This window comes from Garra rufa, chromosome 21, assembly GCF_049309525.1.
Source record: "Garra rufa chromosome 21, GarRuf1.0, whole genome shotgun sequence".
In the NCBI taxonomy this organism is placed as follows: Eukaryota; Metazoa; Chordata; class Actinopteri; order Cypriniformes; family Cyprinidae; genus Garra; species Garra rufa.
In genome coordinates this window covers 1,700,586-1,719,286 of record NC_133381.1, presented here as the reverse complement: position 1 = coordinate 1,719,286, position 18,701 = coordinate 1,700,586, and the positions used below count along the sequence as shown (strand labels likewise).

At 30.1% G+C, this 18,701-nt stretch overlaps 1 protein-coding gene across 1 annotated transcript in view; it reads left to right on the top strand.

Annotated features, from left to right (window-relative positions):
• LOC141296216 (ryanodine receptor 3) overlaps window positions 1-17,150 on the top strand; it is a 30,596-nt gene extending 13,446 nt beyond the window's left edge. The window contains exons 11-25 of the mRNA XM_073827490.1: window positions 1,233-1,291; window positions 1,370-1,547; window positions 1,820-1,906; window positions 3,756-3,941; window positions 4,027-4,157; window positions 4,260-4,302; window positions 6,883-7,010; window positions 7,664-7,724; window positions 8,483-8,629; window positions 8,725-8,859; window positions 9,502-9,658; window positions 11,072-11,136; window positions 12,206-12,306; window positions 12,682-12,733; window positions 16,623-17,150. Of these exons, the coding sequence (XP_073683591.1) occupies window positions 1,233-1,291; window positions 1,370-1,547; window positions 1,820-1,906; window positions 3,756-3,941; window positions 4,027-4,157; window positions 4,260-4,302; window positions 6,883-7,010; window positions 7,664-7,724; window positions 8,483-8,629; window positions 8,725-8,859; window positions 9,502-9,658; window positions 11,072-11,136; window positions 12,206-12,306; window positions 12,682-12,733; window positions 16,623-16,718 (1,626 nt within the window). The 3' untranslated portion in view covers window positions 16,719-17,150. The remainder of the gene's footprint in view (window positions 1-1,232; window positions 1,292-1,369; window positions 1,548-1,819; window positions 1,907-3,755; window positions 3,942-4,026; window positions 4,158-4,259; window positions 4,303-6,882; window positions 7,011-7,663; window positions 7,725-8,482; window positions 8,630-8,724; window positions 8,860-9,501; window positions 9,659-11,071; window positions 11,137-12,205; window positions 12,307-12,681; window positions 12,734-16,622) is intronic.
• The last annotated feature ends 1,551 nt before the right edge of the window (window positions 17,151-18,701 follow it).

Below are 18,701 nucleotides of genomic sequence, written 5' to 3'. Positions count from 1 at the left end.
TTGTGAGATATAAACTTGTAATTAAAAAAATGAACAATAGTGAGTATCTTGCAATTCTGACTTTATTTCTCATAATTGTGAGTTTATAAGAAAGCCCATAAAAAAGTCACAATTGTGAGATATAAACGTGCAATTCTGAGAAAAAAGTCACAATAGTGAGTTTGTATCTTGGGACTTTTTTATTTTTACTTTTTTCTCAGAATTACAAGTTTTTTTATTATAGGCTTCCATATAAACTCACAATTCTGACTTTATTTCTCACAATTTTGAGTTTATATGGAAGCCTAAAAAAAAACTTGCAATTCTGAGAAAAAAAGTAAAAAATAAATAAATAAATCCCAAGATACAAACTCACTATTGTGACTTTTTTCTCAGAACTGCACGTCTATATCTCACTTTTTTAATGGAATTGTGAGTATTAAAGTCAGAATTGTGAGATATAAACTTGCAATTCTTGGAAAAAAAGTCACAATAGTGAGTTTGTATCTTGTGACTTTTTTATTTTTATTTAATATATATTTATATAATAATTGCAAGTTTATATCTCACAATTCTGGACTTTTCTATAGGCTTCTATATAAACTCTCAATTGTGAGAAAAAAGTCAGAATTAAGTCAGAATTGTGAGATATAAACTTGCAATTCTGAGTCACAATTCTGAGAAATAAAGTCACAATTGTGAGAAGAAAAACAGAATTACAAGATATTTACTCACTATTGCAACTTTTCTCCTCAGAATTGCAAGTTTTTGTCTCACAATTCTGACTTTATTTCTCACAATTGTGAGTTTATATCTTGCAGATCTGAGAAAAAAAAGTCAGAATTGTAAGATAAAAAGTCAACTTTTTAAAATATTTGTTTATTTAGTGGTGGAAATTGTTTTCCATAAAAAAAAAAAACTAAAATATTATTGCAATCCAAAATAGCTGTTTTTTAATGTGAATATCTGTTAAAATGTAATTTATTGCTGTGATCAAAGCTGAATTTTCTTGAGCAGCAAATCAGCATTTAGGAATGATTTTGAAGGATCATGTGACACTGAAGACTGCAGTAATGATGCTGGAAATTCAGCTGCGCATCACAGAAATAAATTACTTTTTAACAGATATTCACATAGAAAACAGCTGTTGATAAGCAGAGAAGAGATTTCTTTTAAAACATTAGAAAGTCTGACTAAACTCAAACTTTTGACTCATTTTAAAAAATGCATCTCTTATGTTTTTTTCTGTGCAGGAAGCTGCCACTAAGCAGGCCTCTGATTCTGAGACCAAATCTGAGTCGGAGAAGACCGAGTGAGTGTGTGTTTGTGATATTAGTTTGGTGTCTCACATGAATGTGTGTGTGTTTGACGTGCGTGTTGACGTCTACAGTGTGGAGGACGGAGAGAAGAAAGACCAGGACAAGGGCAAAGAGGAGACGGTTTCAGACTCGCTGTCAGACGAGGAGAAGAAGCCGCTGAAGAAGAGACGCGGCCAGAGGAAGGAGCAGGCCGAGGCCTTCATGGCGGCGTTTTTAGCCGGTCTGGACGTCTATCAGACCAAAACCCTGGTGAGACACTGTTCCTTTATATGTCCTTACAAAAAAACTCATGAGTAATTCCACACAGTCCTCATGAAGAGAGGCTCAAATGTGTTTGAAGAGCGTTTTGTCTGAACACAGATTGAAGTAGTGCTTCAGAAAGTTTGGATGAGGAGCTCAGGTCACTGAAGGTTTTTAAATGTGACTCATGGAAATGATGTGTTTTTCTGTTCGTTAGACTGAAGAGATTCTGTCCTCTGAACTCACAGTCACTTGAACGCTAAATATAACTGTGTTTTCAGAATTATCTGGCCAGGAACTTCTACAACCTGCGATTCCTGGCTCTGTTTGTGGCGTTCGCCATTAACTTCATCCTCCTCTTCTACAAGGTGAGCAGAAATTTGATTCACTTTAAAAATTATTTTTTATCAAAACTCCCTTTTGTCTGATGTTTTTTTGTTTTTCTCTACTCTAAATTTAAATAAATCATAAATAAAAAAAAAACACATTTTTTTTATTTGTTCATTTGTGAATTCATTGATTTCATTCATTAAAAAAAAAAAATCTTTTTTATAACCTGTATTTATCAAAAAGGTATACATATAAATAAAAACATAAGCTTACATGTATTTATTTAGAATTTAATTATTTATTTTAGTCTGAATTATTTTTTATTTAATAACACATTGATTTTTGTATGTACCCTGTATGTAATAAAAAATTTTAAAAAATAAATAAATAAATACTTTTCACATTTTTATGTATTTATTCTTTCCCACACTGTATTAAAAAAATACATAATTTTAAAAAACTTGTAATCACATTTATTTATTTAATTCGGATTTTTTTCTTCATTACCTCCTTTTTGTCAGATTTTTTTAAATATATATTATTTAGTATTTTTTTCCACCCTGTATGTATCTAAAAAATATATTATAAATCAAATATCTAAAAGAAAAAAAACATAAGCCCACATTTTTTTTGCCATTACCTTGCTTTTGTCTGATGTTTTTGTTGTTTTTCTGTACCCTGTGTGTATCAGAACATTTAAATAAATTATAAATGTAAAAAAATGAGCACACATTTGTTTTTATTTACTTGTTCATTCATTGATTCATTGATTTCATTCATTTTTAATTTTTTTAAATTAAAACATGAGCTCACATGTATTTATTCAGAATTTAATTATTTCAATTATTAATCATTGCTTCCCTTTAGTCTGAATTATTTTTTATTTAGTAACACATTGATTTTTGTATGTACCCTGTATGTTTCAAAAATTACAAATAAATCATATTTAAATCTAATTTTTATGTATTTATTCTTTCCCACACTGTATCAAAAAATTTTACATAATTTAAAAAAACACATTTATTTATTTATTTGATTGGATTTTTTTCTTCATTACCTCCCTTTTGTCTGATTTATTTTTTGCTATTATTATTTAGTAATAGTTTTTTCCACCCTGTATGTATGTAAACAAATTATAATATAAATCATATATCTTCCTTTTGTCTGAATTATTTGTATTTTGTAGTACATTTTCTTCTTTCCCTCTGCTGTATATGTCAAAGAACATATATCAATAAATCATAAATAAAGAACATGAAAGCACTTTTGTTTTTTTATTTTCTATTTTATTAATTGTTCATTAATGTATTCATTGATTGATTTGATGTTTAATTTTTTTTTCTCATCTACATGCCCTGTATGTGTCCAAAAATTATACATATAAATAAAAACATGAGCTTACATGTATTTCTGTATTTATTTCATTCTTTATCACTGCTTCCATTTAGTCTGAATTATTTTTTATTTACTAATAGATTTATTTTTGTATTTACCCTGCATGTAGCAAAAATGACAAATAATATATATTTCATATATATGTATTAATTCATTATTATCTCCCTTTTGTCTTTTTTTCCCTTCCCACATTGTATCAAAAAATGATACATTTATTTATTTGATTAGATTTTTTTCATAGCCCCTTTTTTTCTTTTCTTTCTTTCTTTTTTCCACCATAGATGTATATAAAAAAATGATCAATATTATAAATCATATATTTAAAAAAACATAAGCCCATAAACATAATTTATTTGTATTTTATTTTTGTCATTACTTTCGTCTGAATTATTTTTATTTTGTAGTAAATTCTCTTTGTTCCCTATGCTATATATGTGAAAAAAATATATAAATAAATCATAAAAACAAAGACGTCCATGACTGTGTGTGCAGGTGACCGGTGAGGATTCGGATGATCTGGACCCGTGGACGCGGCGTGAGGAAGCGGAGGATGAAGGTGTGATGGAGTATTTTGTTCTTCAGGAGAGCACGGGTTACATGGCGCCGACCCTGCGCTTCCTGGCCGTCATGCACACCGTCATCTCCTTCCTCTGTGTGCTGGGATACTACTATCTGAAGGTGCGGATTGCTCATGACTGATGGGGTTTGTGAAGTGATGGTCAGCATCAGCGCAGCTAAACCTTCTTGTGTGGAACTTGCTCAGGTGCCGCTGGTGGTGTTCAAGCGTGAGAAGGAGATCGCGCGGAAGCTGGAGTTTGACGGGCTCTACATCACCGAGCAGCCCTTTGATGATGATATTAAAGGCCAGTGGGACAGACTCGTCATCAACACACCGTGAGTCTGACCTTCATCAGAAGAAGAGTTTGACTCATTCATTCGGCACATCCTTATGTGACGCCTCTATAAAGATTTCAACTTGGTTTGTGTGTTTTGCAGGTCTTTCCCCAACAACTACTGGGACAAATTTGTCAAACGGAAGGTAAAAGTACAGAATTGAGAATATGCAACAAAAATTTCTCAAATATTTATGACAATATATTCTGATAAAAGTAAGATCGACTTGAATGGTATGAGATGACTGGATGCTTTCAGCTGATTTCCTATTCAGTTGGGGAATCATTTGATTCAGTTCGGGTTTTTAGTGTGTGTTCGCGATTCATTTGATTCAGTTCGGGACTTTAGTGTGTGTTCGCGATTCATTTGATTCAGTTCGGGACTTTAGTGCATGTTCGTGATTTATTTGATTCAGTTCGGGACTTTACTGCGTGTTCACGAATCATTTGATTCAGTTCGGGACTTTACTGCGTGTTCACGAATCATTTGATTCAGTTCGGGACTTTACTGCGTGTTCGTGATTTATTTGATTCAGTTCGGGACTTTACTGCGTGTTCACGAATCATTTGATTCAGTTCGGGACTTTACTGCATGTTCGTGATTTATTTGATTCAGTTCGGGACTTTACTGCGTGTTCACGAATCATTTGATTCAGTTCGGGACTTTACTGCATGTTCGTGATTTATTTGATTCAGTTCGGGACTTTACTGCGTGTTCACGAATCATTTGATTCAGTTCGGGACTTTACTGCATGTTCGTGATTTATTTGATTCAGTTCGGGACTTTACTGCGTGTTCGCGAATCATTTGATTCAGTTCGGGACTTTACTGCATGTTCGTGATTTATTTGATTCAGTTTGGGACTTTACTGCGTGTTCGCGAATCATTTGATTCAGTTCGGGACTTTACTGCATGTTCGTGATTTATTTGATTCAGTTTGGGACTTTACTGCGTGTTCACGAATCATTTGATTCAGTTTGGGACTTTACTGCATGTTCGTGATTTATTTGATTCAGTTTGGGACTTTACTGCGTGTTCGCGAATCATTTGATTCAGTTCGGGACTTTACTGCATGTTCGTGATTTATTTGATTCAGTTCGGGACTTTACTGCGTGTTCACGAATCATTTGATTCAGTTCGGGACTTTACTGCATGTTCGTGATTTATTTGATTCAGTTCGGGACTTTACTGCGTGTTCGCGAATCATTTGATTCAGTTCGGGACTTTACTGCGTGTTCACGAATCATTTGATTCAGTTCGGGACTTTACTGCATGTTCGTGATTTATTTGATTCAGTTCGGGACTTTACTGCGTGTTCACGAATCATTTGATTCAGTTCGGGACTTTACTGCATGTTCGTGATTTATTTGATTCAGTTCGGGACTTTACTGCGTGTTCACGAATCATTTGATTCAGTTCGGGACTTTACTGCATGTTCGTGATTTATTTGATTCAGTTCGGGACTTTACTGCGTGTTCGCGAATCATTTGATTCAGTTCGGGACTTTACTGCATGTTCGTGATTTATTTGATTCAGTTTGGGACTTTACTGCGTGTTCGCGAATCATTTGATTCAGTTCGGGACTTTACTGCATGTTCGTGATTTATTTGATTCAGTTTGGGACTTTACTGCGTGTTCACGAATCATTTGATTCAGTTTGGGACTTTACTGCATGTTCGTGATTTATTTGATTCAGTTTGGGACTTTACTGCGTGTTCGCGAATCATTTGATTCAGTTCGGGACTTTACTGCATGTTCGTGATTTATTTGATTCAGTTCGGGACTTTACTGCGTGTTCACGAATCATTTGATTCAGTTCGGGACTTTACTGCATGTTCGTGATTTATTTGATTCAGTTCGGGACTTTACTGCGTGTTCGCGAATCATTTGATTCAGTTCGGGACTTTACTGCGTGTTCACGAATCATTTGATTCAGTTCGGGACTTTACTGCATGTTCGTGATTTATTTGATTCAGTTCGGGACTTTACTGCGTGTTCACGAATCATTTGATTCAGTTCGGGACTTTACTGCATGTTCGTGATTTATTTGATTCAGTTCGGGACTTTACTGCATGTTCACGAATCATTTGATTCAGTTCGGGACTTTACTGCATGTTCGTGATTTATTTGATTCAGTTCGGGACTTTACTGCGTGTTCACGAATCATTTGATTCAGTTCGGGACTTTTCTGCATGTTCGCAATTAATTTGATTCAGTTCGGGACATTGAAGTCTTTTTTCTAATTTTTCTTTATAACATCAAAACATTAAGGCAGTACAGTTACAAAAAGAAAAAGTACACAAATACAATTCCCTTAAGAAAACTAACCATGGTTTTACAATAGTAAAAGTTTACTAATCATATTTTTTTTTTTGTACCACAGTTTAACTTCAAATACCATGATTAAACTATGGTTAGTGTATTAAAACCATGGTTAATATGTGGTTTCCATGGTTTAACTATAGTAACAATGTGTGTTTTTTGTTTGTTTTGGAGTATGGAATAAACAGAACTTTGCGTAGTTTCCATGTCCTTGTCCAGATCAACTCTGAACAAAGAAAAGACAGGTTTAGAGCCAGATTTTTGTCAGAAAAGTGAAGGGGAACTGATGATGATGATGATGATTCAGTGTGTTCTGTAAACATGAGTTTTTGTCTTCTGATGATTCATGTGACCGATCCTCTTGGTTGTGTTGTTATATTGATGATGTTTTGTTTGCGCTGCAGGTTATTAATAAGTACGGTGATCTTTACGGAGCCGAGCGGATCGCGGAGCTGCTGGGTTTGGATAAAAGTGCTTTAGACTTCAATCCCACTGAAGAGACGGTCATTAAAGACGCCTCGCTGCTGTCCTGGTCAGGAACTGCATGAGTCACTCATTCTCATTATTACAGGAAACATTCAACAGATGATCGATTGTTTGATTGTGTAACCGCCTTCATTATATAATCTGTGATCTGTGATCAAATCTGCTGTTCTTTCTCAATCATAATCACAGCAGACCAGCACTTCTCAGTCTTTTAGACTATAAATCTCTTCACTGAGAGAAAAAAAATGGACTGCTAATAGATGAAAATAATTATATACATAATTATGTGATTCCAGAAGTTTCAAGAATTGAATGGTATACTCTTTGAGTTTTTGAGTTTTTCACGATAACTGGATTTTTATTAGTTTATTTGTTTTTCTTTACTTACAATAAGCTATTTATTTTAGAAATTTCCATGAAATGTATTTATTTTTGTAAACACATTTTGCCATTTTTATTTTATTGGTTTGTTTTTTATCTTAAATCCCATAGCTCCTAAATAAAAAAGACCTATTTTGAGCTGATTGAATTAAAATAATTTATTAATATTTAAGCTTTTATATCTTATTTTAAATCATATTAAGTGCCTTGGAGGTTTGCTGAGGCCCAGGACCTGATTGAAAACCACTGTAGAAGTCTTTTGATTGTAGCTGTTTATTCTCACAGAGCTGTAAGAGTGACTTCTGTGTTGTTCTTCAGGTTGAGCTCCATTGACACTAAATATCACGTGTGGAAGATGGGCGTTGTGTTCACAGATAATGTGAGTGTCATTACTGTTTCACCAGATTACAGACATAATCCAGCCAAACATGAACATTTGCTGAAAATATGCTCCCCCTCAGGCCATCCAACATTAGGATGAGTTAGTTTGTTCATCAAATTTGTATAAATGTGTCATTCCATCACCGTCTCACCAGTGGATCCTCTGCAGTGAATGGGTGCCGTCAGAATGAGAGTCCAAACGGCTGATAAAAACATCACAATAATCCACAAAACCACTCCAGTCCATCAGTTAACATCTGGAGAAGACAAAAGCTGAAACAAATCCATCATTAAGACTATAGTCTATAATCCACATAATACCGCTTCCTCCAGTGAAAAAGTGGTCTGGTCTGAATCAGGAGAGAAATCTGCTCAGATCAAGCACCTCTAAACAAATATGTGGCTGGATTTTGGTGTGATTTTTTTCACTGGAGGAAGCGTTATTGTGGATTATGGACTCAATGCTGGATTTGTTTGAGCTTTTGTCTTCTCCAGATGATAACTGATGGTTTTGTGGATTATTGTGATGTTTTTATCAGCTGTTTGGACTCTCATTCTGACGGCACCCATTCACTGCAGAGGATCCATTGGTGAGACAGTGATGCAATGACACATTCCTACAAATCTAATGAACAAACTAGCTAACTCTAATCTTGTATGACCTGAGTTTAGATTTTCATTTTCAGGTGTGCTTCTATTTGCATGAGCTCATGATTGCTGATGTGGCATTAGTCTCTTCTTGTTGTGTTGTTTCAGTCTTTCCTGTATCTGGTCTGGTACACCACCATGTCCATTCTGGGACACTATAATAATTTCTTCTTCGCTGCTCATCTGTTGGACATCGCCATGGGCTTCAAAACACTGAGGACCATCCTTTCTTCAGTCACGCACAACGGCAAACAGGTTTGACTCCAAATGACGCCCTGAGTTTGACTTGTCTTCTTTATTGTCATCTTTTGAACTGTGTTAATGTTAAATTGTGTGTCTCTGTGTTTCAGCTGGTGCTGACGGTCGGGCTGCTCGCTGTGGTGGTGTATCTCTACACGGTCGTAGCGTTCAACTTCTTCCGCAAGTTCTACAACAAGAGCGCTGATGAGGATGAGCCCGATATGAAGTGTGATGACATGATGACGGTGAGTGACGGATTACTAGTGCTGTCCATTTAAAATAATTGAATGCTCTTCGAACGAATATTACCCTGGGCTTAAGTAGGTATATTTGTAGCAATAGCCAAAAATAAATTGCATGGGTCAAAATTATTGATATTAAGTAAAGATCATGTTCCGTGAAGATATTTTGAAAAATTTCCTACTGTAAATATATCAAAACTTTATTTTTGTTTAGTAATATGCATAGCTAAGAACTTCATTTGGATAACTTTAAAGGTGATTTTCTTCAGTGTTTTTATTTTTATTGCACTCTTTGATTCCAGATTTTCAAATTCATGCATTTCAGAAAATGCATAAATCTCAATTTCAAAAAATTGACTGGTTTTGTGTACCAGGATGTGGTTCAGTGACTCATTTATAAAGACAGTCACTCGTTTCTGAATGAATCAGTTATTTGAATAAATTGGTTGAATGAATGATTCAATGACTCACTTATTAGGACTGTCACTCACTGCCACCTACTGCCGCTTTTTGTCATGTTTGTTCAATGCTTTTCTCATTTAACACAATCATGACTTTAAATGATCTTTTGGGGGAGATTTCTCAGACCAAATAGATGTGTGATTAACATCATGTGATTAATTAGAGTGTTTGTTTGTGTGTCAGTGTTATCTGTTCCACATGTACGTGGGTGTGCGCGCCGGCGGTGGGATCGGTGACGAGATCGAGGACCCGGCGGGCGACCCGTATGAGCTCTACCGGATCCTGTTCGACATCACCTTTTTCTTCTTTGTCATTGTGATTCTGCTGGCCATCATACAAGGTGTGGTACCTTGTCGTGTCATATATGTGACCCTGGACCACAAAACCAGTCTTAAGTCGCTGGGGTATGTTTGTAGCAATAGCCAAAAATACATTGCATGGGTCAAAATTTTTGATTTTTCTTTTATGTCAAAAATCATTAAGAAATTAAGTAAAGTTCATGTTCCATGAAGATTTTTTGTAAAATTCCTACTGTAAACATATCAAAATGTAATTTTTGATTTGTAATATGCATTGTTAAGAACCTAATTTGGACAACTTTAAAGGTGATTTTCTCTGTCTTTTTGATTTTTTTTCATCCTCAGATTTCTGATTTCAAATAGATGTATCTCAGTCAAATATTGTCCTATCCTAACAAACCATACATCAACAGAAAGCTTATTTATTGAGCTTTCATATGATGTATAAATCTCAGTTTTGTCAAATTTAACCTTATGACTGGTTTTGTGGTCCAGGGTCACATATGTGTGTCCATCTGTTTACTGGGCTTTCATGCGTCTTTAATACAGGGTGATTATATAGTTAATTAAAACTGAAACTTAAATCAAATCCATTTTTGTGATTTAAATTTTTTTTCAAGTTTTCACTTGAATTTAAAAGTTTCAGTATTTTCTTGCATTCTTATTTTTTCTTTTAATATGTCTATTGTTTTTTGTATTTTTTTTTTAGCAAAATCGTAAACTGTTTTTTTATGTCTATATTGTTTATATATTTTTTATTTTAGTTTTAGTTGGAATAAAAATGATAAATGTTAATATTAACAATACACTTAACAATACATGTGAAGTTTTGTAGTGTTTTGCAATGTTTTGTTTGATTTCAGTTAATGTTTATCAGTTAATGTAACAAAAAGATTCAGGTTTTTTGTTTTAGATGTAGTGTTTTTATTTTATTTTTTATGCCTAAATAGTTAGTTATTATTGTCATCATCATTATTATTATTATATATAATATGTATTTTTTTATTTAAAAAAAAAAAAAAAAAAAAAATATATATATATATATATATATATATATATATATATATATATATATATATATATATAAGTACATTTTTTAGTGTTAAACTAAACGACAATGAGAAATGTTGACTTGGCAATTTGATAAAATATTTTTATAAATTTTTAATTTTAAGGGACTTTGTGGGTTTTTTTTTTTTTTTTTTTTCAGATAAAGTTTATTTATTTTCAAGTAGCTTTTTTTAATTGGTTCTAGTTAATTATAATAACACTGGTTTGAAATCAGTCATACACCTCCAGGGATGACTATGAGGTATAATTGGTCATATTGTAAGATGTTTAAGACGGTTTAATGAATCTGTAAATGCAGTAAAATGCAGTCTGTAATGTAATGATTGTAATGTCCATTGTCTGAAGCAGTGTTTGAGGGATGATCCGGTGTGATCTGTGTGCAGGTTTGATCATTGATGCGTTTGGAGAACTGAGAGACCAGCAGGAGCAGGTCAAAGAGGACATGGAGGTACACACACACACACACACACACACACACACACACACACACACACACACACACACACACACACACAGACACACACACACACACACACACACACACACACACACACACACACACAGACACACACACACACACACACACACACACACACTCACACACAGACACACACACACACACACACACACACACACACACACACACACACACACACACACACACACACACACACACACACACACACACACACACACACACACACACACACACACACACACACACACACACACACACACACTCACACACACACACACACACACACACACACACACACACACACACACACACACACACACACACACACACACACACACACACACACACACACACACACACACACACACACACACAGACACACACACACACACACACACACACACACACACACACACACACACACACACACACACACACACACACACACACACACACACACACACACACACTCACACACACACACACACACACACACACACACACACACACACACACACACACACACACACACAGACACACACACACACACACACACACACACACACACACACACAGACACACACACACACACACACACACACACACACACAGACACACACACACACACACACACACACACACACTCACACACAGACAACACACACACACACACACACACACACACACACACACACACACACACACACACAGACACACACACAGACACACACACACACACACACACACACACACACACACACACACACAGACACACACACACACACACACACACACACACACACAGACACACACACACACACACACACACACACACACACACACACACACACACAGACACACACACACACACACACAGACACACACACACACACACACACACACACACACACACACACACACTCTCACACACACACACACACACACACACACACACACACACACACACACACACACACACACACATCAGTCTGTCTGTGTTGGTATCAGTCGCTCTCATGCTGTTTCTATCTCCTCACAGACCAAATGCTTCATCTGTGGAATCGGTAACGAATATTTCGACACAACGCCGCACGGATTCGAGACTCACACCTTACAAGAGCACAACCTGGCCAACTACCTGTGAGTGTCAGCTCTCCTCACAATACACCTGCACTACCTCACACACCTGACCCGCACTCATTGGACCTCCTTTATATACTTATAGCATTTTTTTTAATAGTTTTAATTGCCATTTATATTTATATTTTCACTTTTCGTTTTCATTTTAGTTGTGTGTTTTGTCATTTTATTTCAGCTTTCATTTTTGTTTTAGTTTGGGTTCATTTTGAGACATTTTTGTACTTCAATTCAAACCTAATTTCAGTTCATTTTTCCAGTTTTCAGTTTTAGATTCAGATTTTCATCTAATATTTGTTTGTATTTTATTTTCAATTAATTTCAATCACTGAAAATTACTTTTATGAGTTTTAGTTCTGATCTCTTTTTTTTTTCCAGATTTTTCCTGATGTACCTGATCAACAAGGATGAAACAGAGCACACTGGTCAGGTACGTTCTGAGAAGCTCATCATATATTATTAAAAAATATTTAAAAAAAAATATACTGTATTGGCCCAAATATCTTTTTAAGAGGTACCTTTTAGAAAAAGGCTTTTGATCATGCTAGAAAAGTGCTAGAAACATGCTAATCATGCTAGCAGATTGGTAATCATTCTATAAACATGCTAGCAACTTGATAATATCGTTACAATCATGCTAGCAACATGCTAATCATGCTATTAACATACTAGCAACTTGCTAATCATGTTGTAAGCATGCTAGCAACTTAGTAATCATGCTAGAAACATTCTAGCAGCTTGCTAATCATGCTAGAAAAATGTTAGCAACTTGCTAATCACGTTAGAAACATGCTAGAAACTTGCTAATCATGCTAGAAACATGCTAACAACTTAGAAATCATGCTAGAAACAGGCTAGCAACTTGGTAATCACGTTATATAAAAAAAAAAATTCTAGAAATTTTAATTTTATATTCTTTACATGAATTTTTAGAGTTTTGTTTTTTACATATTTATTTTAATTTTCCATTATGATTAAATTAATTTTTAATGTTGTATTTTGATTATTTGTATGATTACAGTTTATGATTTAATTAATTTTTAGTCATTTTAGTTTCATTTTGATTGTTTTAATTTAAAATAAATTTACTTTTTATTAAGGTCTTGTGTTTTTGTTTTCTAAAAATAGTTTTATTTTAATCTTACATTTTTATAATTCATTTTTAGTGTTATGTTTTTTTAAATATTTATTTTAACTTTACGTTAGTGTTGTATTTTGATTATTTGTAAATAAAAAAATTAATTGAACATTTTATTATGTAATTAATTTTAAGTCATTTTATTTTTTGTTGTTTTAATTCAAAAATATTTGTAATTAAGTTCTTGTGTTGTTTTTTAAAAATATTTATGTGAATTTTAAATTATGATTTAATTAATTTTTTGTAATTTTAGTTTTATTTTGATTGTTTTAAATCTAAAATTTTTTTACTTTTTATTAAGGTCTTGTGTTTTTGTTTTCTAAAAATAGTTTTATTTTAATTTTACATTTTTATAATTCATTTTTAGTGTTATGTTTTTTAAAATATTTATTTTAACTTTACGTTAGTGTTGTATTTTGATTATTTGTAAATAAAAAATTTTAATTGGACATTTTATTATGTAATTAATTTTAAGTCATTTTATTTTTGTTGTTTTAATTCTAAAAATATTTGTAATTATTATTAAGTTCTTGTGTTGTTTTTTAAAAATATTTATGTGAATTTTAAATTATGATTTAATTAATTTTTTGTAATTTTAGTTTTATTTTGATTGTTTTAAATCTAAAAAAATTTTTACTTTTCATTAAGGTCTTGTGTTTTTGTTTTCTAAAAATTGTTTTATTTTAATTTTACATTTTTATAATTCTTTTTTAGTGTTATGTTTTTTTAAAATATTTATTTTAACTTTACGTTAGTGTTGTATTTTGATTATTTGTAAATAAAAAAAATTTAATTGAACATTTTATTATGTAATTAATTTTAAGTCATTTTATTTTCGTTGTTTTAATTCAAAAATATTTGTAATTATTATTAAGTTCTTGTGTTGTTTTTTAAAATATTTATGTGAATTTTAAATTATGATTTAATTAATTTTTTGTAATTTTATTTTTATTTTGATTGTTTTAAATCTAAAAAATTTTTTACTTTTTATTCAGGTCTTGTGTTTTTGTTTTTTAAAAATTGTTTTATTTTAATTTTACATTTTTATAATTCTTTTTTAGTGTTACAGTATGTTTTTTAAAATATTTATTTTAACTTTACGTTAGTGTTGTATTTTGATTATTTGTAAATAAAAAAATTTAATTGGACATTTTATTATGTAATTAATTTTAAGTCATTTTATTTTTTGTTGTTTTAATTCAAAAATATTTGTAATTATTATTAAGTTCTTGTGTTGTTTTTTAAAATATTTATTTGAATTTTACATTATGATTTAATTAATTTTTTTGTAATTTTAGTTTTATTTTGATTGTTTTAAATCTAAAGAAAATGTACTTTTCATTAAGGTCTTGTGTTTTTGTTTTCTAAAAATTGTTTTATTTTAATTTTACATTTTTATAATTCTTTTTTAGTGTTATGTTTTTTTAAAATATTTATTTTAACTTTACGTTAGTGTTGTATTTTGATTATTTGTAAATAAAAAAATTAATTGAACATTTTATTATGTAATTAATTTTAAGTCATTTTATTTTTTGTTGTTTTAATTCAAAAATATTTGTAATTAAGTTCTTGTGTTGTTTTTTAAAAATATTTATGTGAATTTTAAATTATGATTTAATTAATTTTTTGTAATTTTAGTTTTATTTTGATTGTTTTAAATCTAAAAATGTTTTACTTTTTATTAAGGTCTTGTGTTTTTGTTTTCTAAAAATAGTTTTATTTTAATTTTACATTTTTATAATTCATTTTTAGTGTTATGTTTTTTAAAATATTTATTTTAACTTTACGTTAGTGTTGTATTTTGATTATTTGTAAATAAAAAAATTTAATTGGACATTTTATTATGTAATTAATTTTAAGTCATTTTATTTTTATTGTTTTAATTCTAAAAATATTTGTAATTATTATTAAGTTCTTGTGTTGTTTTTTAAAATATTTATGTGAATTTTAAATTATGATTTAATAAATTTTTTGTAATTTTAGTTTTATTTTGATTGTTTTAAATCTAAAGAAAATTTACTTTTCATTAAGGTCTTGTGTTTTTGTTTTCTAAAAATTGTTTTATTTTAATTTTACATTTTTATAATTCTTTTTTAGTGTTACAGTATGTTTTTTAAAATATTTATTTTAACTTTACGTTAGTGTTGTATTTTGATTATTTGTAAATAAAAAAAATAATTGAACATTTTATTATGTAATTAATTTTAAGTCATTTTATTTTTATTGTTTTAATTCTAAAAATATTTGTAATTATTATTAAGTTCTTGTGTTGTTTTTTAAAATATATATGTGAATTTTAAATTATGATTTAATAAATTTTTTGTAATTTTAGTTTTATTTTAATTGTTTTAAATCTAAAGAAAATGTACTTTTCATTAAGGTCTTGTGTTTTTGTTTTCTAAAAATTGTTTTATTTTAATTTTACATTTTTATAAAAACTTTTTTAGTGTTACAGTATGTTTTTTAAAATATTTATTTTAACTTTACGTTAGTGTTGTATTTTGATTATTTGTAAATAAAAAATTTAATTGAACATTTTATTATGTAATTAATTTTAAGTCATTTTATTTTTGTTGTTTTAATTCTAAAAATATTTGTAATTATTATTAAGTTCTTGTGTTATGTTTTTTAAAATATTTATGTGAATTTTAAATTATGATTTAATTAATTTTTTGTAATTTTAGTTTTATTTTGATTGTTTTAAATCTAAATTTTTTTTACTTTTTATTAAGGTCTTGTGTTTTTGTTTTCTAAAAATTGTTTTATTTTAATTTTACATTTTTATAAAAACTTTTTTAGTGTTACAGTATGTTTTTTAAAATATTTATTTTAACTTTACGTTAGTGTTGTATTTTGATTATTTGTAAATAAAAATAATTAATTGAACATTTTATTATGTAATTAATTTTAAGTCATTTTATTTTTGTTGTTTTAATTCAAAAATATTTGTAATTATTATTAAGTTCTTGTGTTGTTTTTTAAAATATTTATTAGAATTTTATATTATGTTTTAATTAATGTTTTGTCATTTTGGTTTTATTTAGTTTTTTTTTTTTTTTTTTTTTTAATTAAGTTTTATTTGAATAATTTTTCTAGAAATTGCTTTTGTTTAAAAAAATACGTTTTATGGTGTACCTGATTTTTAGTAACTGTTTAATGTGTGTGTTGTGTGCGTCTGCAGGAGTCGTACGTGTGGAAGATGTACCAGGAGCGCTGCTGGGATTTCTTCCCGGCCGGAGACTGTTTCCGTAAGCAGTACGAAGACCAGCTGGGCTGAAGACGGCGGTCCATCCAGTGCCAACTCAGTCTCTCTCTCCGTCCGCTTCGGTTTCCAGCCTTTCTTTTCCTTTTCGGTCCCAGAACAAGAGACAGTGAAGCTCAACACGTTGCCTTCTCGGAGCCCAGAAGCATTGCACAAGGTTTGGGATGTTCGTTTGGGAAGCGTATATGCACAAGCGTTTGGAGAGCATGATGCCAAAAGCACGCGTGTTTGTGCGTGCGTCCCCTTCCCTGCTTGCCCGTAGAGACGAGGAGATGCCTACGGTAAACTCAAACCTTCGTCAAGTGCCTTACCTCCATCACGTCTGAGCTATGCAAGGTCCGTCCGTGCTCCCGTCTCCTGGTTTCAGATGGAAATGCTCTCGTTTGGCCGTTTGTATGTCGTAGCTTTGCTGAATTCTGCTTTTGTTTTGAAGGACAAATAAAGATATTGATGCAATAAATCTGTTCTGTCAAAGCAGCTGATCATTTCACATCTTCACACACACGCTTTCAGTCCATTAGGAAATAATAAAGAAAACATCAAATGAACTGAGATCATCTGCAGGTCCACTACTTTTATATAAATAGTTTAAAATAATTCATTTTTAGTCATTGTTATTTTAATTTGATCGTTTTTTCTAGTTTATTTAAATTTTAAATACACGTGTCGATAGACGGATCTTTTTTATTATAAAATTATAAAGTAATAATTTGTATAATTTTTTTTATCATTTTTTCCTTTTTTATGAATCTATTTTTAGTAAGTGTTTTTATTTGATTGGTTGTTTTTTAAAAGTAAGATTAATTTTATTTATAAGCTTATTTTGACTTTTTTGAGGGTAAAAATTTAAAAGTGTTTTTATAATTTAATACATTTTGTCATTTTAGTTTCATTTTAATAGTTTCAATTCAAAAACAATTTTTGTCCTCTTTAATTAAGTTTGTGTTTATATTTTTATTTTATTTTTTTTATTCTATAATTTATTTGTAGTGTTGTATTTTTATTTTTTTTTATATATAAAACATTTATTTTATTTAACATTTTATGATGTAATTAATATTAAGTCATATTATTTTTATTGTTTTTATTCTAAAAATATTTGTAATTATTAAGTTTGTGTTTTTTCTACAAATTATTTAAAATGTACGTTTTTTGAAATATTAATTTAAATTTTACATTATGATCTTAGCATTATTTTTTTTGTTGTGATTTTAGTTTTATTTTAAATCTACAAAATATTTGTACTTTTTATCATTAAGTTTTATTTGATGTTTTTTTCTACTAATTGTTTATTTTAATTTATTTATTTTTGTTAATGGTCACATGCAGGTAAACACATATTTTTTTATTATAAAATTATAAAGTATTTAAATTTAACTTTTTTATGAATTGATCTGTTTTTGTAAGTGTTTTTATTTTGATTGGTTGTATTTTTAATCTTTAATGGATTAAGTTTAAATAACTTAATTTGACAGTTTGATTTTGTATTTTTATGATTTATTTATTTTGTCATTTTAGTTCCATTTTATTGTTGTAGTTCTATAAATATTGTACTTTTCATTATAAAGTTCTTGTGTTTTGTTTGATTTGTTTTTACTAGAATTTAATTGCACATTTTTTAAATAATTATTAAAATAATTAAATTTTTAGTGTTTTGTTTTTTAAAATATTTATTTTAATTTTACCTTATGATTTAATACATGTGTAGTGTTTTATTTTCAATTATTTTATAAAACATTTTCATTAATTTTTTTGTCATTTTAGTTTTGTTTTGATTGGTTTAAATATATTTTTTTTAACTTTATTAAGTTCTTGTGTTTTATTTGATTGTTTTTTTCTAGAAACTTTATTTTAATTTTACATTTTATTTATTGTTTAGGGTCAGGGTGTTTTATTTTGATTATTTTTAATCATTTGATTGTTTTTATTCTTAAATGATACATCTATATTTAATTTTCAGTAAGTGTTTTACTTTTTTTTAATCTGATATTTTAATTT